The sequence below is a fragment of the Oncorhynchus mykiss genome, chromosome 6 (genome assembly GCF_057628025.1).
Source record: "Oncorhynchus mykiss isolate SJ-2025 chromosome 6, ASM5762802v1, whole genome shotgun sequence".
NCBI classification, from domain to species: Eukaryota; Metazoa; Chordata; class Actinopteri; order Salmoniformes; family Salmonidae; genus Oncorhynchus; species Oncorhynchus mykiss.
In genome coordinates this window covers 44,299,061-44,323,308 of record NC_143027.1, presented here as the reverse complement: position 1 = coordinate 44,323,308, position 24,248 = coordinate 44,299,061, and the positions used below count along the sequence as shown (strand labels likewise).

General features: G+C 42.7%; 1 protein-coding gene across 1 annotated transcript in view; it reads left to right on the top strand.

The window, feature by feature from the left end:
• Positions 1 to 490: 490 nt before the first annotated feature.
• LOC110526006 (calcium-binding protein 7-like) overlaps positions 491 to 24,248 on the top strand; it is a 48,297-nt gene continuing 24,539 nt past the window's right edge. Inside the window, exon 1 of the mRNA XM_036980163.2 lies at positions 491 to 1,624. Within this exon, the coding sequence (XP_036836058.1) occupies positions 1,513 to 1,624 (112 nt within the window). The 5' untranslated portion in view covers positions 491 to 1,512. The remainder of the gene's footprint in view (positions 1,625 to 24,248) is intronic.

Genomic DNA, 24,248 nt, shown 5'->3' with positions numbered 1-24,248 from the left:
AGATCGTTGTGGAAGAACTTGACTGGCCTGCAGAGAGTGCTAACCTCAACCCCCATCGAACACCTTTAGGATGAACTGGAACTCCGACTACGAGCCTTGTGGCTGCTCTTGTCCCTGTAGCAATGTTCCAATATCTATTGGAAAGCCTTCCCAGAAGAGTGCAGGATGTTCAAGCAGCGAAGGGTGGACCAACTCCATATTCATATTCATGGTTTTGGAATGAGATGTTCGACAACCAGGTGTTCACATACTTTTGGTCCTGTTGGCATCACATTCAGTGGTTTCTGGTCAACAACCTCAATGGCACACATGGCTGTTCAGTGTTTAACATTTGGTGTGCAATTTAAGGTTTCAGATATAAAATATAAAATGTATTAATTTGAGAGGAGAGGCGCCAGGGGATAAATCATCGGTATGCTATTGTGCCTCGTTGTCATTAATCACAGCTCTCGTTGTTTATGTGATACCAGTGGAGCACGTGTGACGCTACGGGATTTAGTTGCGCACTGTCTGGAATTCAGGTTGAACGCGTAAAGAAAGATGCACACACAGTTGAGTCGGGGTACGGAGTGTGTGTGGACGGGTGTGTGAGAGAGCTGACTATACACAGGGTCCAGGGCTGCCGTTCACAAGAGTCCCTTACCTGTGCGGAACAAATAGTGAATTGGAGATGAAAAGGCGCCCCCGTGCCAATGACCAAAATAAGGGCGAGCGAGTGCTTAGGCTGAACGCATAGGCTATTTTAGTGAATGTTCTAACGATTCCTGAGACCGTTTTGAGTGAAGGTAAATTTGGACTCTTAATTCCTACTCTGTCAGTCTTTAATTTGTATTTTTCACCTGGATTTGTATCACTGTGTGATTTTTATCACTGAGTGCTCAATGGAAGAAGAAAATAACTTGCATTCAAGAGATCCAACAAGTGGCTGAATTAATATTATTTATTTGCATGAACGACTGGACAAAAACAACGGATTAAGCATCGTTGAATTGTCTCATTTTCTTTGTCTGCCTCTTTTCTACCGCAGTGAGATAAACCGCTTTTCTTTTTTATTTGCATGTTGCGCTGAAAGCTCACTGGCAGTGTGTCTCAGCAGATGGAGTCGCCGTGATGTGTTTAGTTTTGTTCAGCTAATAGCAATTATACGTGTGGCAATATAGGCATGTTTCAAAAGTTGCCAATTAATTCCCTCAACCTAGGCTTGATCCATCTCGCAATGTCTGTAAACATAACTGTCAACTATCCAGATAAATACAAACGATATACTGTGACAACGTCACGTCTATAAAAAATAATAATCTATTAGGCTTCTTAGTGTTCATTTACCAAAGAACGGGGGAGGAATTCACGGATCTTCTCCTGCCTCTCGATCCTGTGGCCAGAGCGGTTCCTTCCTATCCATGGATTTGACCCCCGCACCCTCTTTGAAAGTAAAGTTGTGAACGACTCTCTGAAGAACCACTCATATGAAGACCAGGTCACAGGTGGCAGCCCCAGACCTTCACCGCAGCCATGCCTATCATGCATCCAATCACCTCCAATTTGATGTACCGGGGCATCTGCACTATCCCGGACATGCTCGCCTACCGAGCCCCGGTCAACCTGCCCGAGGACGAGGTTGAAGGTGAGGATGAGACTTTACCTGTTATATAATCAGCTCTGTTTCGGTTACCAGCTCTGATGGTATTCTGTTGCCTAGTCAATATATAATCATGGCTCTTTCAATGTGTGAAAAAATGTCAGGTTAAGGCAGTTGTATTCACTATAGACTAATTGGTGTGGCTCTCAGCGAGCGGTTTGAGTTCATTCAGACGAAGTTGCTGTCAACGTTATCAGATTAAGCACCATGGACAGCGCCACTCAAAGCGTCTGCATTTCAAGCAGTCCCTCGCCTCACCGTGATAACAATGTGTGACTCCGTTTAGACCACCCAACCACTGTAGATTGTCATTCACAGATGTTTCGTTGCTTTTCTACCTTAACTTTATAATTTAATAAATTATGAAGCTATCAATTAATAAATTAATTTAATCATCAATAAGTGGGATACTTGTGTGTGGTTCGAGCTTCACCTGTTTGCAGGTGAAAGGGGAATTGTGAGAGGAGTGGGAATTGTGAGAGTAGGGAGATGTCCACATATTCAAAAGACAGTGCTACAAGCCTGTCCACTGAGTCCACATATTTTGTTTATTGGTGTTTAATAGTGCCTTATTGTGGACTTGCTTATCAGTGACTGACCAGTACTTGTTCTGGTAAGAAGGCAGTACTAGCATTGATACTGTCTCTCGAACAAAAAGGTTAGAGATGTGTGTTAATGTATGTTTTGCTGCACCCCGGCACACGTTGCCCAATAGCAATAATGTATGTATCCATATAAATAGCACTTGAAATGTAAACCCCTGGCAGACACATAATCTGTATTACACAGAAACCCTGTAGAGGAATCCTCTCAATGAGACAGAACACTCATGCGTACATTGTGACTGAAATCTCACACTGTCGTGGTGGAAATCACCTATTGTATGAAGTTTCAATTTTTTTATGTCAAGTGTACAAGTACAGGGAAATAGTACAGTCATTGTTTATTTCAAGGTACAGTATGTATTTCGTTTTGCTCTCTGATCTTTATTAGCCGATAGAACTTGCAGGATATCATGGTAGCCAATGTTTGTGGTAGCCATTATGCCTGAATTTACTGTTACTGTTGCTAGTAACGTTAGTAACGTTAGCACTCAGGTTAGCATGTGGCTAGCTATAGCTAACATTTCCCAACGAGAGCATTTTAGCCAGTTTTCTTATATTTACATTTAATGAATATCATGATGGTAAAGGTTTATCTTGACTTTGTGTAACAGTATGAGAAATGCTGATGTGCTGAACTGTTAATAAGTGATTTAATTCAAGGTTGCTAGTGGTTAGTTAGTAGGGGCAAGCCAGTAGGGGTGTAAAAGTGTCTATGTTAAAAGTCTGCGCGTTGTATAAGTGATACAGTTGAAGTAGGGAAGTTTACATACACCTTATCCAAATACATTTAAACTCAGTTTTTCACAATTCCTGACATTTAATCCAAATAAAAAATTCCCTGTTTTAGGTCAGTTAGGATCACTACTTTATTTTAAGAATGTGAAATATCAGAATAATAGAAAAGAGAATGATTTATTTCAGCTTTTATTTCTTTCATTACATTCTCAATGGGTCAGACGTTTTCAAACACTCAATTAGTATTGGATAGCATTGCCTTTAAATTGCTTAACTTGAGTCAAACATTTCGGGTAGCCTTCCACAAGCTTCCCACTGTCACGATCGTCGTCCTCCTCGTCTGAGGAGGAGTAGTTTGAAGGCTCGGAGGACCAAAATGAGCGTGGTATGTGCTCATCGTGAATTTAATGAACAGAGAACACTTGAACAAACTATACAAAACAATAAACGAGTAACGCCCGTGAAGCTATAATAAGAACTGTGCTCACACAAGCAACTAATATAGACAAATCACCCACAACCCACAATGATAAAACAGGCTACCTAAATATGGTTCCCAATCAGAGACAACGACTAACACCTGCCTCTGATTGAGAACCATATCAGGCCAAACACAGAAACAGACAAACATCCAACATAGAATGCCCACTCAGATCACACCCTGACCAAACAAAACATACAAACATACAAAGCAAACTATGGTCAGAGCGTGACACCCTCAATAAGTTGGGCGAATTTTGGCCCATTCCTCCTGACAGAGCTGGTGTAACTGAGTCAGGTTTGTAGGCCTCCTTGCTTGGACACACTTTTTCAGTTCTGCCCACAAATTTTCTATAGGATTGAGGTCAGGGCTTTGTGATGGCCACTCCAATACCTTGACCTCGTTGTCCTTAAGCCATTTTGCCACAACTTTGGAAGTATGCTTGGGGTCATTGTCCATTTGGAAGACCCTTTTGCGAACAAGCTTTAACTTGAGCTTTAACTGATGTCTTGAGATGTTGCTTCAATATATCCACATAATTTTCCTGCCCCATGACGCCATCTATTTTGTGAAGTGCACCAGACAACATGATGCTACCACCCCCAGGCTTCACGGTTGGGATGGTGTTCTTCGGCTTGCAAGCCTCCCCCTTTTTCCTCCAAACATAACAATGGTCATTATTGCCAAACAGTTCTATTTTTGCTTCATCAAACCAGAGGACATTTCTCCAAAAAGTACGATCTTTGTCCCCATATGCAGTTGCAAACCGTAGTCTGGCTTTTTTATGGCAGTTTTGGAGCAGTGGCTTCTTCCTTGCTGAGCAGACTTTCAGGTTAAGTCGATTTAGGACTCATTTTACTGTGGATATAAATATTTTGTACCTGTTTCCTCCAGCATCTTCACAAGGTCCTTTGCTGTTATTCTGGAATTGATTTGCACTTCACACCAAATTACGTTAATCTCTAGGAGATAGAACGCATCTCCTTCCTGAGCGGTATGACGGCTGCGTGGTCCCATGGTGTTTATACTTGCATACTGTTGTTTGTACAGATGAACGTGGTACCTTCAGACATTTGGAAGTTGCTCCCTAGGATGAACCAGACTTGTGGAGGTCTACAATATTTTTCTGAGGTCTTGGCTGATTTATTTAGATTTCCCCATGATGTTAAGCAAAGGCACTGAGTTTGAAGGTAGGCCTTGAAATGCATCCACAGGTACACCTCCAATTGACTCAAATGATGTCAATTAGCCTATCAGAAGCTTCTAAATCCATTACATAATTTTATGGAATTTTCCAAGCTGTTTAAAGGCACAGTCAACGTAGTGTATGTAAACTTCTGACCCATTGTAACTGTGATACAGTGAATTATAAGTGAAATTATCTGTTTGTATACAATTGTTAGAAAAGCTACTTGTGTCATGCACAAAGTAGATGTCCTACCCGATGTCACGCCCTGGTCTTAGTATTTTGTGTTTTCATTATTATTATTTTTGTTCAGGCCAGGGTGTGACATGGGTTATTTATGTGGTGTGTTTTGTCTTGGGTTTTTTTGTATGTTATGGGATTGTGGTATAGTAGAGTTGTCTAGGTAAGTCTATGGTTGCCTGGAGTGGTTCTCAATCAGAGGCAGGTGTTTATCGTTGTCTCTGATTGGGAACCATATTTAGGCAGCCATATTCTTTGAGTGTTTCGTGGGTGATTGTTCCTGTCTCTGTGTTTGTTTGCACCAGATAGGGCTGTTTCGGTTTTTCATGTTACGTTTTTGTATTGTTCGTTATATTCTTTATTAAAGATGTATGAAGATAACCACGCTGCATTTTGGTCCCCTTCTCCTTCGACGGAAGAAAACCGTAATACCCAACTTGTCAAAACTATAGTTTGTTAATTTAATTATTTAGAGTTTTAATTTAACTCTTTAATAATAACTAAAAATGTTACACTGAAAAATCTGCACTAATTAACACTGGTGAATGTATGTATGTTAATGTTATGTTGCCTATTGTTTTTGTCTATGTATGTTTGTTTATTGCGAGAAAAAACTTAAAATTAAAATTAAAACAAGTCATGACGGAAAACCATTCAAAAAAGTGACTTCAAGAGACGGACACACGAGTGAAAACACAGCTGGAGTGAAGCCGCTGTCCACAAAATATAGTAAAGAACCATAGCATACCATAGCAAGTCCTCATTGCTTTTGGAAAAAAATGTGGCACTCTGAATGAAGTCAACTTATCATCTGACCATATCATTTGATTGAATTGTTCTGTATCAGCAAAAAAAAAAATATAGACAGTTGAAGTCATAAGTTTACATACATTTAGGTTGGAGTCATTAAAACTTGTTTTTCAACCACTCCACAAATTTCTTGTTAACACTCAGTGTGGTAAAATAACCCCACTGTTGGATTCCAATATGAATTTCACATCACTTTGCAAGCCAGCATAATATGACTTGCAGGCCTGATGTGGCCTGTAGACTGAGTTTCAGGGAACTGTATTAGGGTAAAACTAGGCACTCAAAAGATCTTATGAAAAATGTATTGTATTATCTTAATTTTAATGACAACATATTTACTTAGGATCTCTATTGGTGAAGACCACAGGACTTAAAATGAATAAATGCAACAATCGTGACTTTGTCACTAGCAAACAGTCATGGGTGGTAAACTCAAAAATTAACTTGATAGGCACCTTGGGAAATGTGCAAATAATGCTTAAAACCCTACAGCAAACCCTTAAAACCCTTAAATTCCGGTCCTGGAGGTCCAACACACATCTGGTTTTGTATTTATGTATTGTTCTTCAGAGAACCTAAAATGTTTCCCCTATGGTATCGCTCTCAATAACCTTATTTGGTTCCAACTTGGACCTTTTATTTGTAAGGGTGTATAGAAACCCAGTGGATTAATAATCTCAAAGATAGAGAGATGCTCACATTGTGACAGAAATCTCCTATTGTGGCGCTTCACTCAGTGTTGTGTTGTCTGGCTGGCTTACCCTTGTCACCTGATTGAGGTTTATGGATCAGCTACAGTATATTTATAGCTTGTATTTAAAGGGAACACAATTATACTGTAGTGTTGAGTTCAGATAGAGAGAGGAAGAAAGGCTCAAGGCACTCAACCCACTCTCAAGTCCCAGTTTGAGACAGACAGCATTTGGCTGCATGGTTGAGCTTTGACAGATTGACTGAAACTGTTGGTATATGGTGTTGCTTTTCGGTGTGAATAGATGTATATCAGTGTACAAACAATTCACAATTCACATATTCACAAGCCTCATCTGGCTTATCTGACCATGACAGAATGCATGCATAAGTGTGAATGACAGCATCTGATTATGTCTTGCAGGTCAGGTCTTGTGAGAGACCTCACTGTGTGGTTACCAATGAGGAAATTCCCTGGGACTAAAACCAGATGAATAGCTAATTGAACCTGGAGTCACATATGCATGCACAAACACGCACAGGGTCACACGTGCACACACGCACTCACTCACACTCGCTCTCACTCACACTGTAAAGATGGCACCGGAGAAGAAGGCTGAAGTTTTACGTGTCCCTAACCAATTGTGTTTTTTTTATTCGTTTCTTTGCGTTGTTTGTAACTTATTTTTTCACTTATTTTGTACATAATGTTGCCGCTAACGTCTCTTATGACCGAAAATAACTTCTGGACATCAGGACTGCGATTACTCACCACGGACTGGCAGAATCCTTTTTTCCCTTTAACAAGTGTGACGAGCCCAACGTGAATGATATACTGCTCTCCAGGGAACAGGCTCAGATCCCCGTGATTTGCGTGAAGAGAAGGAGGAGGCCAAAGGGCGGGCTGCCTTCTGAGAATTCGTAGGCGATCGAATAAACCCCCACTTCCTTCCATTCTGCTAGCAAACGACCAATCTTTGGAAAATAAAATAGATGACCTACACGGAAGATTATACTACCAACGGGACATTCAAAACTGTAATATCTTATGCTTCACGGAGTCGTGGCTGAACAGCGACACAATCAACATACAGCTGGCTGGTTATACGCTGTACCGGCAGGATAGAACAACGGCATCTGGCAAGACAAGGGGCGGTGGACTATGTATTTTTGTAAATATCAGCTGGTGCACAATTTCTAAGGAAGTCTCGAGCTATTGCTCGCCTGAGGTAGAGTATCTGATGATAAGCTGTAGACCACACTATCCACCTAGAGAGTTTTCATCTATATTTTTCATAGCTGTTTTACATACCACCACAGACTGAGGCTGGCACTAAGACCACAATGAATGAGCTGTATTCCGCCATAAGCAAACAAGAAAATGATCACCCAGAGGCGGCGCTCCTATTAGCCGGGGACTTTAATTCAGGGAAACTTAAATCCATTTTACCAAATTTATATCAGCATGCCAAATGTGCAACCAGAGGGAAAAAACTCTGGACCACCTTTACTTCACACACAGAGACGCATACTCTCACGTCTGCTCCCTCTCTGGCCTCTAGGTCCCCAGGCTCCTCGTTATGGCGCACACCTATCACCATCGTCATGAGCACCTGCGCGTCATCAGACTCACCTGGATTCCATCACTTCCCTGATTACCTTCCCTAAATATGTCACTCCCTTTGGTTCCTTCCCCAGAGGTTTTTTGTTTCTGTTCCAATGTTAAGTTTGTGCGTTGTTCGTGTTTGTTTTGTTTTATGTTGCGATTATTTATTAAAACACTCACTCCCTGAACTTGCTTCCTGACTCTCAGCACACATCATTACAGAATAACGCCTCACCTAAGGGAAGCATCAGGGAGTGTTTTTTGTTTTTTTGTTTCGGTGGAAATGATGTCGGGTCCGGAAGCCGCTCCAGGCTCTCATGCCTCAGCCGGATCGCCAGGCTCCCCTGTTACAGCCGGCTTGTCAGTCTTTCATGCCTTCACGGATTGCCAGGCTCCCATGCTTCCACTGGCTCATCAGGCTCTCATGCCTCAGTCGGTCTGTCAGGTTCCCGCGCCCCAGCCGGCAACAGATTCCCGTGCATCAGCAGGGGTGATCGGTCCACTCCTGATCCCCGGGATCGTCCCTTTGGTTGGTGTCCTGCGGTTGGAGCCGAACGCACTGGTGAGGGGGAACCGTCACGTATGCTCTTTCCGGTGCTCTAGGTCGCCATGCTCCCGTGTCTCAGCTGCACGGACAGGTTTCCCGTGTCTCAGCAAAGACTGGTCCGCTCCTGATCCCAGGGATCATCATTTCGGTCAGCTTCCTGCGGCTGGAGCCGTGCGTCGGGGAGGGGGCACTGTCACGTGTGCTCCCTCTCTGGCCCCTAGGTCACCAGACTGCTCGTTATATCGCACACCTGTCACCATTGTTACACGCACCTGCGTGTTATCAGACTCACCTGGACTCCATCACTTCCCTGATTACCTTCCCTATATATATGTCACTCCCTTTGGTTCCTTCCCCAGGCCTTAATTGTTTCTGTTCCTGTGTTAAGTCTGTGGGTTGTTCGTGTTTCTTGTTTTGTTTTATGTTAAGTTAATTTTTAAAACACTCAATCCCTGAACTTGCTTCCTGACTCTCAGCGCACATCGTTACACATACAAAGCTCTCCCTCACCCTCCATTTGGCAAATCTGACCATAATTCTATCCTCCTGATTCCTGCTTACAGGCAAAAATTTAAGCAGGAAGCACCAGTGACTCGATCAATAAAAAAGTGGTCAGATGAAGCAGATGCTAAGCTACAGGACTGTTTTGCTACCACAGACTGGAATATGTTCCGGGATTCCTTCAATGGTATTGAGGAGTACACCACATCAGTCATTGGCTTCATCAATAAGTGTATTGATGACATCAGCCCCACAGTGACCGTACGTACATACCCCAACCAGAAGCCATAGATTACAGCCAACGAGAGCATACAGGTTGCAGTGGTGGGTAGTATATGGGGCTTTGGTGACAAAACGTATGGCACTGTGATAGACTACATCCAGTTGGCTGAGTAGAGCGTTGGAGGCTATTTTGTAAATTACATCGCCAAAGTCAAGGATTGGTAGGATAGTCAGTTTTACTAGGGTATGTTTGGCAGTATGAGTGAAGAAGGCTTTGTTGCGAAATAGGAAGCCGATTCCAGATTTAATTTTAGATTGGAGATGCTTCATGTGAGTCTGGAAGGAGATTTTAGTCTAACCAGACACCTTGGTATTTGTAGTTGTCCACATATTCTAAGTCAGAACTGTTTTCCAAATAGTGATGCTTGTCAGGCGGACAGGTGCGGGCAGCAATCGGTTGAAGAGCACGCATTTAGTTTTACTAGCATTGAAAAGCAGTTGGAGGTCACGGAAGGAGTGTTGTATGGCATTGAAGCTCGTTTGGAGGTTTGTTAACACATTGCTGCAGGAGGTGCAGAGCAGTTGGCTGGGGTAGAGGTAACCAGGAGGAAAGCATGGCCAGCCATAGAAAAATGCTTATTGAAATTATCGATTAGCGTAGATCTATCAGTGGTAACAGTGTTTCCTAGCCTCAGTGCAGTGGGCAGCAGGAAGGAGGTTCTCTTATTCTCCATGAACTTTAGAGTGTCACAATTTTGGTGGGAATTAATTAGTGCTACAGGATGCAAATTTCTGTTTGAAAAAGCTAGCCTTAGCTTTCCTAACTGACTTCTCTGAAAAGTTGCATATCGCGGGGGCTATTTGATGCTAATGCAGAACACCACAATATGTTTTTGTGCTGGTCAAGGGCAGTCAAGTCTGGGGTGAACCAAGGGCTTTATCTGTTCTTAGTTTTAAAAAAATGGAATGGGGCATGCTTATTTAAGATGGTGAGGAAAGCACTTTTAAAGAGCAACCAGGCATCCTCTACTGACGGGATGAGGTCAATATCCTTCCAGGATACCCGGGCCAGATCGATTAGAAAGGCCTGCTCGCTGAAGTGTTTTAAGGAGCATTTGACAGTGATGAGTGGAGGTCGTTTGACCGCGGACCCATTACGGACGCAGGCAATGAGGCAGTGATCGCTGAGACCCTGGTTGAAGACAGCAGAGGTGTATTTAGAGGGCATGTTGGTCAGGATGATATCTAAGAGGGTACCCATGGTTACAGGTTAGGGTTGCACCTGGTAGGTCTCTTGATAATTTGTGTGAGATTGAGGGCATCTATCTTAGATTGTAGGACTGCCAGGGTGTTAAGCATAACCCAAGATAGATTGGTGGCAATCAATTCACATATGGTATCCAGGGCACAGCTGGGGGCTGAGGGGGGTCTGTAACAAGCGGCAATGGTGAGAGACTTGTTTCTGGAAAGGCGGATGATTAAAAAGTTCAAATTGTTTGGGCACAGACCAGGATAGTATGACAGAACTCTGCTGGCTATGTCTGCAGTAGATTGCAACTCCGCCCCATTTGGCAGTTCTATCTTGTTTGAAAATGTTGTAGTTGGGGATGAACATTTCAGGATTTTTGGTGGCCTTCCTAAGCCAGGATTCAGACACGGCTTGGACATCAGGGTTGGCGGAGTGTGCTAAAGCAGTGAATAAAGCAAACTTAGGGAGGAGGCTTCTGATGTTAACATGCATGAAACCAAGGCTTTTACGGTTACAGAAGTCAACAAATGAGATCACCTGGGGAATGGGAGTGGTGCTGGGGGCTGCAGGGCCTGGATTAACCGCTACATTTCCAGAGGAACAGAGTAGTATAAGGGTATGGCTAAAGGCTATAAGAACTGGTCGTCTATTGCATTCGGAACAGAGAGTAAAAAGAGCAGATTTCTGGGCATGGAAGAATAGATTCAAGACCTAATGTACAGACAAGGGTATGGTAGGATGTGAGTACAGTGGCGGTAAACTTAGGCATTGAGTGACGATGAGAGAGGTTTTGTCTCTGGAGGCACCAGTTAAGCCAGGTGAGGTCACAGCATGTGTGGGGGGTGGACAAAAGGTCTATCTAAGGCATATTGGGCAGGGCTGGGGGCTCTACAGTGAAATTAGACAGTTATCACTAACCAAAACAGCAAAATACAAGAGATATTGACATTAGGGAGAGGCATGTGTAGCCGAGTGATCATAGGGTCCAATGAGTAGCAATAGGTGAGTGAGGGGGCCGATTCAGTAGTCGCTACTACGCTAGGCGAGCTGGAGACACGGCGATTCAGACAGCTAGCGTGCCGGGGCTAACAGATAGGCCTTCGGCAACGTCGCAACGGAAGAGCCTGTTGAGACCAACTCAGACGATTACGTCAGCTGACCAGTCGTGATAGATCGGCGGGGCTCCGTGTTGGCAGTAAAGGGTGCAGGCCAATTGGCAAAAGAGGTATTGTAGCCCAAGAAATTAGCTGGTGGACCTCTTCGGCTAGCTGGGAGATGGGCCTAGCTCAAAGCTAGCTTAAGGCTAACTGGTGCTTGCTTCAGGACAGAGACATTAGCCAGGAGTAGCCACTCGGATTGCAGCTAGCTAGCAGCGATGCTCCGGTGTAAAGGTTCAGAGCTTGCAGTAGGCATCGGGAGATGTGGTAGAGAAAAAGCAATCCTATATGCTCAGGGTTGATATCGCGCTGTGTAGACTGGCGGGTATTGAGCTGAGGCTGGCTGATGTCCGAGTTATTGATGAAGACCGCTAGCAGTGGCTAACTGACTACTAGCCAGTAGCTAGTTAGCTGGCTAGCCTTTGATGGGGGTTCGGGTTCTAAAGTATAAAAATAGCAGATCCTTACCACATTGGGTGAGGCAGGTTGCAGGAGAGTATATTCAGTCCGTAGATGTAGTCAGATTAAAATATATACGAAATATATACAAAAACATTTTAGGAAAACAATATTTACATGGGACAGGACAAGACAAAACACACGTCTGACTGCTACGCCATCTTGGAAAATTTCTGGTCCAAGCACACCAAGACAGTCGTGAAGAGGGCACGACAAAACCTATTCCCCCTCAGGAGACTGCAAAGATTTGGCATGGGTCCTCAGATCCTCAAACAGTTCTACAGCTTCACCATCGAGAGCATCCTGACGGGTTGCATCACTGCCTGGTATGGCAACTGCTCGGACTCCGACTGCAAGGCACTACAGAGGGGAGTGCAAACAGCCCAGTACATCACCGGGGCCAAGCTTCCTGCCATCCAGGAACTCTATACCAGGCTGTGTCAGAGGAAGGCCCTGAATATTGTCAGACTCCAGTCACTCAAGTCATAGATTGTTCTCTCCGCTACTGCACGGCAAGAGGTACCAGAGCGCCAAGTCTAGGACCAAGAGGCTTCAAATCAGCTTCTACCCCTAAGCCATAAGACTCCTGAACATCTAATCAAATGGCTATCCAGACTATTTGCATTGCCCCCCCACACCTCCCTCTCTTTTACACTGCTGCTACTCTCTGTTGTTATCATCTATGCATAGTCACTTTAAAACCTCTACCTACGTATTACCTCAACTAACCGTTGCCCCCACACATTGACTCTGTACCGGTACCACCCTGTATATAGTCTCGCTATTGTTATTTTACTGCTGCTCTTTAATAACTTGTTACTTTTATTTCTTAGCCGTATTTTTTAAACTGCATTGTTGGTTAGGGGCTCGTAAGTAAGCATTTCACTGTAAGGTAACCTTCACTGTAACCTGTTGTATTCGGCGCATGTGACTAATACAATTTGATTTGATTTGACATGCACACAGGCACTCACACGCACACACAGACTCACATACGCACTCACAAACACAAACTCACACGTGCATGCATACACACACACAAGATGCGAGCAAGTACATGCACGCACACGCACACACACACACACACACACACACACACTTTGGACTCGGCACAGCACAGTAAACCCATTATGTGCTGTGACTGGTTACAATTAGAAAAGCTGGCTGAAAAACGTGAATAACAAAATTATTACATTTTGTATGGATGATGAGTTTCAACTCTCTGTAGACTGAGCATGTGATAAATCAACACTCCTCAGACAGTGAGTAGTTTCAGAATATGTATTTCTCGCTCTCTCTCTCTCTCGCTTTACTAGCAAACATAGAGAAAAATATAAGATGAAATACACTACCTCAAATCAAATCAAATTTATTTATATAGCCCTTCCTACATCAGCTGATATCTCAAAGTGCTGTACAGAAACCCAGCCTAAAACCCCAAACAGCAAGCAATGCAGGTGTAGAAGCACGGTGGCTAGGAAAAACTCCCTAGAAAGGCCAAAACCTAGGAAGAAACCTAGAGAGGAACCAGGCTATGTGGGGTGGCCAGTCCTCTTCTGGCTGTGCCGGGTGGAGATTATAACAGAACATGGCCAAGATGTTCAAATGTTCATAAATGACCAGCATGGTCGAATAATAATAAGGCAGAACAGTTGAAACTGGAGCAGCAGCACGGCCAGGTTTACTGGGGACAGCAAGGAGTCATCATGTCAGGTAGTCCTGGGGCATGGTCCTAGGGCTCAGGTCCTCCGAGAGAGAGAAAGAAAGAGAGAAGGAGAGAATTAGAGAACGCGCACTTAGATTCACACAGGACACCGATTAGGACAGGAGAAGTACTCCAGATATAACAAACTGGTCCTAGCCCCCCGACACATAAACTACTGCAGCATAAATACTGGAGGCTGAGATAGGAGGGGTCAGGAGACACTGTGGCCCCATCCGAGGACACCCCCGGACAGGGCCAAACAGGAAGGATATAACCCCACCCACTTTGCCAAAGCACAGCCCCCACACCACTAGAGGGATATCTTCAACCACCATCCTGAGACAAGGCTGAGTATAGCCCACAAAGATCTCCCCCATGGCACAACCCAAGGGGGGGCGCCAACCCAGACAGGATGACCACATCAGTGAATCAACCCACTCAGGTGACGCACCCCTTCCAGGGACGGCATGAGAGAGCCCCAGTAAGCCAGTGACTAAGCCCCTGTAATAGGGTTAGAGGCAGAGAATCCCAGTGGAAAGAGGGGAACCGGCCAGGCAGAGACAGCAAGGGCGGTTCGTTGCTCCAGAGCCTTTCCGTTCACCTTCCCACTCCTGGGCCAGACTACACTCAATCATATGACCCACTGAAGAGATGAGTCTTCAGTAAAGACTTAAAGGTTGAGACCGAGTTTGCGTCTCTGACATAGGTAGGCAGACCGTTCCATATAAATGGAGCTCTATAGGAGAAAGCCCTGCCTCCAGCTGTTTGCTTAGAAATTCTAGGGACAATTTGGAGGCCTGCGTCTTGTGACCGTAGCGTACGTGTAGGTATGTATGGCAGGACCAAATCAGAGAGATAGGTAGGAGCAAGCCCATGTAATGCTTTGTAGGTTAGCAGTAAAACCTTGAAATCAGCCCTTGCTTTGACCGGTAGCCAGTGTAGGGAGGCTAGCACTGGAGTAATATGATCAAATTTTGGGGTTCTAGTCAGGATTCTAGCAGCCGTATTTAGCACTAACTGAAGTTTATTTAGTGCTTTATCCGGGTAGCCGGAAAGTAGAGCATTGCAGTAGTCTAACCTAGAAGTGACAAAAGCATGGCTAAATTTTTCTGCATCATTTTTGGACAGAAAGTTTCTGATTTTTGCAATGTTACGTAGCTGGAAAAAAGCTGTCCTTGAAATGGTCTTGATATGTTCTTCAAAAGAGAGATCCAGAGTAACGCCGAGGTCCTTCACAGTTTTATTTGAGACGACTGTACAACCATTAAGATTAATTGTCAGATTCAACAGAAGATCTCTTTGTTTCTTGGGACCTAGAACAAGCATCTCTGTTTTGTCCGAGTTTAAAAGTAGAAAGTTTGCAGCCATCCATTTCCTTATGTCTGAAACACATGCTTCTAGCAAGGGCAATTTTGGGGCTTCACCATGTTTCATTGAAATTTACAGCTGTGTGTCATCCGCATAGCAGTGAAAGTTAACATTATGTTTTCGAATAACATCCCCAAGAGGTAAAATATATAGTGAAAGCAATAGTGGTCCTAAAACGGAACTAGCTTTAGCCAGCACCATCTTCAGATTAGCCTTAACGTCGGTAGGGCTGCCCCCTGGTAAAAAGTGTATGATCGCTGGATGATTCGTTTTAAGTCTAATGCTGCGGGTAATGGAGTCGCCAATGACTAGAGTTTTCAATTTGTCAGAACTAATGGTGGGAAGCTTCGGCGTCTCGGGCGGGGACTGTGCCAGGGGATTTATACTACTATCTGTACTTACTGGTGGCACAGACGCTGTTTCATCCTTTCCTACACTGAAATTACCCTTGCCTAACGATTGCGTCTGAAGCTGGGCTTGTAGCACAGCTATCCTCGCCGTAAGGCGATCGTTCTCCTGTATATTATGAGTACAGCGACTGCAATTAGAAGGCATCATGTTAATGTTACTACTTAGCTTCGGCTGTTGGAGGTCCTGACGAACCGTGTCCAGATAAAGCGTCCGGAGTGAAAAAGATGACGGAAAAAAACAAAAATATAAACGGTAATTAAAAAGTAAAGTTGTCAGGTAGCAAAATAGGTTGGCAACAAAACGCACTGCAAGTTGTGACAGGAAATGACGTCAGAACTCCATAGTCCTTACCTAGTTGCTTATTTTGTCAGACTTATTGATACTGAGACCAACGTATATTTAAGGGATGAGCCCTGAATTACGGAAATGACAGAAAATACACACATCAAAATATAAATAAACAGAAAGAAAAACACGGTCATAAAAAACAAACACATTCATCAGTAATAAGTTCCTCAACAGCTTTCTGAATTGCCCTAGAGGCACCAGAACAACCAAACAGACGTTTGGTACAGGTGGAGTTTTTGTAAAAGGGCGCTATGTAATGAAAACATAACAATGTATCAACCTATGTGACATCAAAGAGGGCAAACCAACTTTCTGGTAGAGAATTCAGTGATGAATGTACTAAAACTGCGCCCGTAATAAAGCATAAACTGCATTTAATGATAAACTGCATGTAACGGCTTTAATGAAGTAGAAGTCTAGGACCAATAGGAACGTCGACTGAATAATCTGCTTTCTACTATTTAGTGAGAGGATGACCTATTTCTAGAGAACAAGGCCATTTTTTGTTATCAGCTTCTAACTCATCAATATGCTATTAAATGACATATTTTCATCTTTCCAAATGCCAAGATATTTGTAAGCAGGGACATGATCAATATGGACACCATCCAAAGGAGATACAGTATGCTTAAATCATTATTTTATTTTTATTAGTTATTTTTATGCACTCTAGAGAACAACATGTACTTACTTTTCCCTGCATTCAGTACTACACTGAACAAAAATATAAACACAGCATGTAAAGTGTTGGTCCCATGTTTCATGAGCTGAAATAAAAGATCTCAGAAATGTTCCATATGCAAAAAAACGTATTTCTCTCAAATTATGTCCACAAATTTGTTTACATCCCTGTTAGTGAGCATTTCTTCTTTGCCAAGATAATCCATCCATCTGACAGTTGTGGCATATCGACAAGCTAATTAAACAACATGATCATTACACAGGTGCACCTTGTGCAGGGGACAATATAGGCCACTCTAAAATGTGCAGTTTTGTCACACAACACAATGCCACAGAGTTTTGAGGGAGCGTGCAATTGGCATGCTGACTGCAGCAATTTCCACCAGAGCTATTGCCAGATAATTGAATATGAATTTGTCTACCATAAGCTGCCTCCAATGTAGTTTTAAAGAATTTGGAAGCTTTTAACCTGCGGGATCGTCTGAGAACAGCCAACCAGACAGCTGATAAAACTGTGGGTTTGCACAACCGAAGAATTTCTGCTGAAACCATCTAAGCCTAAGGGATGCTTATCTGTGTGCTCGTCGTCCTCACCAGGGTCTTGAACTGACTGGAGTTCAGCATTGTAACCAACTTTAGTGGGCAAATGCTCACCTTCGATGCCCACTGGCACGCCGGAGAAGTGTGCTCTTCATGGATGAATCCCGGTTTCAACTGTACTGGCAGATGGCAGACAGAAAGTATGGCGTCGTGTGGGCAAGCGGTTTGTTGATGTCAACGTGGTGAACAGAGAGCCCCGTGTTGGCGGTGGGGGTATGGGCAGGCATACGCTATGGACAACAAACACAATTGTGTAACTCTGTGTTGTCTGTTCACACTGCTATGCCTTATCTTGGCCAGGTCGCAGTTGCAAATGAGAACTTGTTCTCAACTAGCCTACCTGGTTAAATAAAGGTGAAATAAAAAAAAAATAAAAAATAAATAAATTGCATTTTATCTATGGCAATTTGAATGCACAGAGATACCGTGATGTGATCCCGAGGCCCATTGTCGTGACATTCATCCGCCGTCATCACCTCATGTTTAAGCATGATAACGCACGTCACAAGGATCTGTACACAATTCCTGGAAGCTGAAAATGTCTCAGTTCTTCCATGGCCTGCATATTCACCAGACATGTCACCCATTGAGCATGAATAGGATGCTCAAGCTTGATGTGTGGTCCAGTTTCTGCCAATATCCCGCAACTTCACATAGCCATACAACATTCCACAGGCCACAATCAACAGCCTGATTAACTCTATTCGAAGGAGATGTGTTGTGCTGCATGAGGCAAATGGGGGTCACACCAGATACTGACTGGTTTTCTGTTCCACGTCCCTACTTTTTTTAAAGGTATCTGTGACCAACAGATGCATATCTGTATTCCCAGTTCTGTGAAATCCAATTTACTTATTTCAATTGACTGATTTTCCCATGTGAGCTGTAACTAAGTAAATTCATGGACATTTTGGCTTGTTGCATTTTGCATTTTTGTTCAGTGTAATTTCAGGTCAATATAGTTTTTCTCTAATACAATGAAGGCAGACTGTAGTTCAGATAGAGCCTGGTCAACCATGGGTGTAATAGCATAAACAACAGTATCATCTGCATTTAAGTGCAGGTTACAAATTGTCAATATTTGTATGTAAACAGTAAAAGGTACAGGACCCAGAATTGACCCCTGTAGGACACCTTTTGTTATGTCCAGAAAACTGTATTTTACACCATCAGTAGATACACATTGAGTTCTATCTGTTAAGTAACTCCTGAACCAGTTACATGCAGCCAAGTCTAGGCCAATTGAGGAAAGCCTCTGAATTAGCAATGAGTGATCAACAGCATCGAAGGCCTTTGCCAGGTCATTGAAGAGGGCAGCACAATTTTGCTTTTTATCCATACAATTAAGCAAATCATTTATAAATAGGGATGCAGCAAAGCAAGTGCGATGACCTGGTATTAAACCTGACTGATGTACATTTAGAATACATTAAAAAAATTAAGAAAGATCTTAGCTGAGAATTAATTAGGGATTCTAATATTTTAGCTAGGCAAGAAAGTTTTGAAATAGGGTGATTAATCATTTAGGTTACAAGGGTCACCAACTTTGGGAAGGGGGAGTGCATGGGTTGCCTTCCAAACCTTGGGTGTAGTACCAGATATAATAGTCAGGTAAAAAATATGGGTTAATATTTCAGCAATCAGGAGGGCAGAGTTGAAGAAAAAATTGATCAAGCATATCAAATCAAATCAAATTATGGGTTGGATGCGGGTTGGATGCGCGCTGTGTTAAGAAGCAGTGTGGCTGGTTGGGTTGTATATCGGAACCCCTGGGGTTCATACTTAGGCAGTCTTTTTTCCACCTTTAGTTGTGGGATCTTGTTTGTGTGTAGTTGCGTTCTGCACTACTTCACATTCGGTTGTAGTTTGTTATTTTTGTTCCGTGTTCATCTAATAAATGATGTACGCTTACCACGCTGCACCTTGGTCCAATCCATCTCTAAACGATCGTGACACATATCTAGAATGATAGAGATAAACTTTTCCATTTTGATGTCACTCACCATTATTGAAATGACCTTGCTTCTCAACAAATCAATTAGTTAATTCTGTATTTGGTGGCCAAGGTAGTGTGACTCGAGGTACCTTTTTGGATGGGTTAAGGTGCTCTTTCGTGACTGGATCAAATTGTGCCATCAGTTCAACCTCTTTGAGAAAATTCACATTTGATGGAGAGTACAGTGTTTCTGTGTGTCCCCTTAGTGCCAGATTTCTAATTGCCAGAGACTGCACAATAGCTGTCAGACGTGTCAACACCTCTCTCCATCTTATCCTCCCAGCCTCCATAAGTGCCATCTCTGCTTATCAATTGTTTCCCATTTTTTGATCCTCATTACCAGTTCTTTCCATGTTTTCATGCAGTTTTGGTGTTCAGGGGCCTAATTTATAAATCTATAAATAGGCTTGCATATTTCCAGTCTGTCAGTCCTGAGTTTGCTAAATTAATTTTCTTCTTATAAAAGAGTTTGCTGCAGAAGCAGAAGAGGCTGGTGTTTCTTACAGAATACACCAATCAACTTCTAGACTTCGGTGGGAGTCGTGACATGTATTTGGTTAAGGTGTATTTAAACTTCCGACTTCAAATGTAGCTGCATACCTTTATCTTTAGCGTGTTTCTCCTCTTCTACTTTTCTATTTTCCTAAACTGGGCGCCCAATCCGACAAGGTTAATTGACATGAGTCAATTAAAGTCCCACACGTTGACATGATATCATTGACGTGCCGTGCAAATGATCAATAGCAAACGGATTGCCCATACCTAAATCCGCTGCTGCTTGCCGGAACCAAGTCGATCAATCTCTCCAAATAAAACTATCTTCCTTAACCTCTAGATGTGCAGAACATTGCAATGCACTAAAATAATTAAACTCTTCACATATAATACAAATAATTTGACAAAAAATGTAAAGGAGGAGCACTTCTTAAAAGCTGCTGTTCATGGAATTGGTTGCTAGGAGATGTCGTAAGAGCAGCATGTTAGTGGTAACATTGTTCTTTGCAGTGTCATTTGCATGATTATATCATTCGCTCCTTTAGTCTACCCTGTCACTCCCACATCAGCGACATTAGACAGTGTCAAATTTCTTCAGAGCAAACATGACTTTCAGAGAAAAAACATAGCATATCACATAGAATTGTGTTCGCGCACCAATTGCATGTTGTGGTTTTTGAGAGAAGACTGAATCAAACATTTTTAGTGGTACAAAGTGTTAGTGAGTGAGGAGTTTTTGAGTTCAAATGGATCTCAATCTCTAGCTGTCTAGCAGCCATAAATCTCCATTTGACAGGGGAATAGAATCTCGCTTTGTGCAACAGGTAGTGGCAATTTAATGCAAGATTCACAATAAAAAAGTATTAATGTATTATTCTGGTGTGTTATGCTTCACCCAATTCAGTTTTCCACCACAAAACATCAGCAAATGGCAAAAAGAGTAGAACCAGCTCTTCTTTTATACTATGATTTGTCTGTTAAATGTTCAATGTTTGATAATTTTTTTATTTATTTAAGGAATAGTTTCACCATATTAAAACAGGGTTGACCTTAAAATGAAGGAATAATCACTAATCACATTAAATAAATAATAGTCTTCAGAAATGACTGGCAAAGCAACAAAAATAACTAGCCTTTATAATGATGATGAATACTTGGAGATATGTTGGGATTAAGTGGGTTAAAATCCCCCTGGAAGTCACAGAGTCACAAATGCAGAATTCCTTTAGCAAGTCTTTATTCATATTAACAATCAGATTGATTGAATTCTCCCTGTGGTCTATATTAAATGGCACTTCATTTATTCTAACAGGCTTTGAAAATGCAATTTTGGTGCACAATCTTTACTTAAAATATCAAAAAGATATAAAAGGCACTCATTTCATGAGACAACCCTTTTATTTGTAGTCTACAATAGCCTCAGGCTCTTTGAACAGACACCGTTTCATTTTGAATTTGTCTAATGATATGAGACTAAATGAAAGGTACTGGCTCACTGCAATCAGCCTCTTTCAAAATGAGCTAAGCCGCTAAGGCTTAACACACAAATCTGTGCCAGACGGCTAGGCCATGGTGGGTAGTGTTTCAGACAGACACAATTATAAAAACTGTTTTATAGAAAGACACATCCTTTTAAGCAGCTGTGTGAATCACAATAATCACAAGTGTGCTTATTTTGAACAATTTGAATACTCACCATTCAAGGTTTTAATCAAAATGTAGGAGCAAAGTTGGGGTGGGAGAAGATTGCACAGAATTTACGTCCAATAGTACATAAACTCTTTAATGTACAATCCCTATTTGGCTTCTGAGTCTGTTGGGGGGAGGGGGAGAATTGTCTCTGGTTGTCAGAGATGTTAAATGATTCAGCATCAGCCAGGCGATTGAGGAGGCAGGGAGGGGTCAAATTGGTGTGTGAGAGGGTATGGCCGACTAATGACACACACAGCCCAAAACTAGATTTTCAATTACCAGCTTGAACACTCAGGAGGATGAGGCAACCAGCATCGCTCTCCCAACGCCTGAGAGGGGTTGTCAAAAGCTATAATTGGAACAGAATAGAATGCAATTTTTTGTTGCTCTGGAGGCTTAAGTGTATGTGGGATAACATATTGCAAATGTACATGAAGACTAGGATTAAGGTGATGTGATCTCAACATTTCCTCCTACACTACTGAGGAGGAATGAGGGTTGATCCTATTCAAAACAGATTCCCATCATCCTCAAATATGATGAGAGCCAGATGTATGGGAGGGAGACAGTACACAGAGATTACCGGGATAGCATCTATGTAAATCATCCTCAATGATGTCTGAGGTGAATATGATTGCAACCTAGCACCTAGCACCAGTTGTCCGATAAATGCTTGCTAGCTCGCCTAAAACCACTGATTTAGGTTTCCCACCTTTTAAAACTCTCCCAAGCAAACACTCCACACTCCTTGAGTCATGTTCATAGGTAGGCATGCCGCAAGCTCTCATGATCACTGTCAGGTTAACTAACAAATGCAACTGTTTATATAGCGAGTGCGCTAGCGTACCCCTTTGGGATAAACTGTTTTACAGACTCATGAACTGTTTTACAGACTCATAAACTGTTTTACTGACTCATCCAAAGTAAAGTGTCTGGAATCATCTGAATCAACCAAATGAACAGTCACATCTCTCCATCACTGTGCCTCAGGAACTGTGATGGGCTTCCACCTTGATTCATTAGGAAAACCAAATGGCTGTCATCTAGGATTGAGATACTATTGGCTGTCGTCCTCCAGAGACAGAGACAGGAAACTTCAATAATAGAACACAAATAATAAGAAGTCTATCTCATGTGCTTCTCTGAGACACATAGTAATACTACTCAGCCTGTATTGTAAGATTGTCTTTCAGTTTATCTTAGTAGCTGTAGGAAAGACATTGTTTTCTTATTTTCTACCAGGTTGTGTTTTTTACTGCAGCAGAAGCGCAACAACTGTTAAATGCAGAAAAGTGCATGTCTATGAATGTACAATGTATTTGCTTTCATGCACTGTCTATTGTTTTGATTGACAAACTCACTTTGGATCTCAAAACCATTTCACAATGACAGCAGTGTATTCCTAATGACACTGACAGCCTGCAAGGCTATGTTGATATTTATGTTGCTCCCCTTGTAAGTGCAGAGGAAACACTGACAATAGCTGATAACCTCAAGGTGAAGGTTTTCTTTCCATTTCTGTGGAAATACTTGAGTGAATGCAAATGGGGATATTTAAAGACTCTGGCATATGCTCATTAGGCTTAGGCAGAAATGATGAACATAATGTATGCCTGTGCAGAATTTGTGGGTGTTGTGGGGGTGTATTTTCAAGGGGTCAAACATCACCCGTCCTTTGAAAACATATGCTGCCGTGGTGTTAAGGACAACAACACATACTGTAACAGTGACCAATCTTCATTGCAAAGATGTGTTGGCTGGTTATCAGGTTCTCTGGGTGCAGGAGGACCAAATACACATACTGTACCTTACACTAAAAGAGCAACTTGTTACTCCTGATCGTTGAGAATCTATAATCTATTTAGTCCACCCCAAGGCTTTACTTGTTTCCCAAGGGTAATGAATAACAAATTATTACTTTTGATATTGCCGGTAGACTTACGGTATGTTAATAGTTTATGGAGTTATAAGGAATCAGGGTTAAGGATTTCATACAAAACCATGAAGGACCCTCCACCTCCAAATCGAGCCTGCTCCAGAGTACAGGTCTCGGTGTAACGCTCATGCCTTCGACGATGAACACGAATCCGACCATCACCCCTGGTGAGACAAAACCGCAACTCATCAGTGAAGAGCACTTTTTGCCAGTCCCATCTGGTCCAACGGTGGTGGGTTTGTGCCCATAGGCGATGCCGGTGATGTCTGGTGAGGACCTGCCTTACAACAGGCCAGAAGCCCTCAGTTCAGCATATTGCGGACAATCTGAGCACTGATGGAGGGATTGTGCGTTCCTGGTGAAACTTGGGCAGTTGTTGTTGCCATCCTGTACCTGTCCCGCAGGTGTGATGTTCGGATGTACCGATCCTGTGCAGGTGTTGTTACACGTGGTCTCCCACTGCGAGGACGATCAGCTGTCCGTCCTGTCTCCTTGAAGCGCTGTCTTAGGCATCTCACAGTACGGACATTGCAATTTATTGCCCTGGCCACAGGACTGCACTCATGCCTCCTTGCAGCATGCCTAAGGCATGTTCATGCAGATGAGCAGGGACCCTGGACGTCTGTCTTTTGGTGTTTTTCAGAGTCAGTAGAAAGGCCTCTTTAGTGTCCTAAGTTTTCATAACTGTGACCTTAATTGCCTACCGTCTGTAAGCTGTTAGTGTCTTATTAACGACCATTCCACAGGTGCATGTTCATTAATTGTTCATGGTTCATTGAACAAGCATGGGAAAGAGTTTAGACTCTTTACAATGAAGATCTGTGAAGTTATTTGGATTTTTATGAATTGTGTTTGAAAGACAGGGTACTGAAAAAGGGACATTTATTTT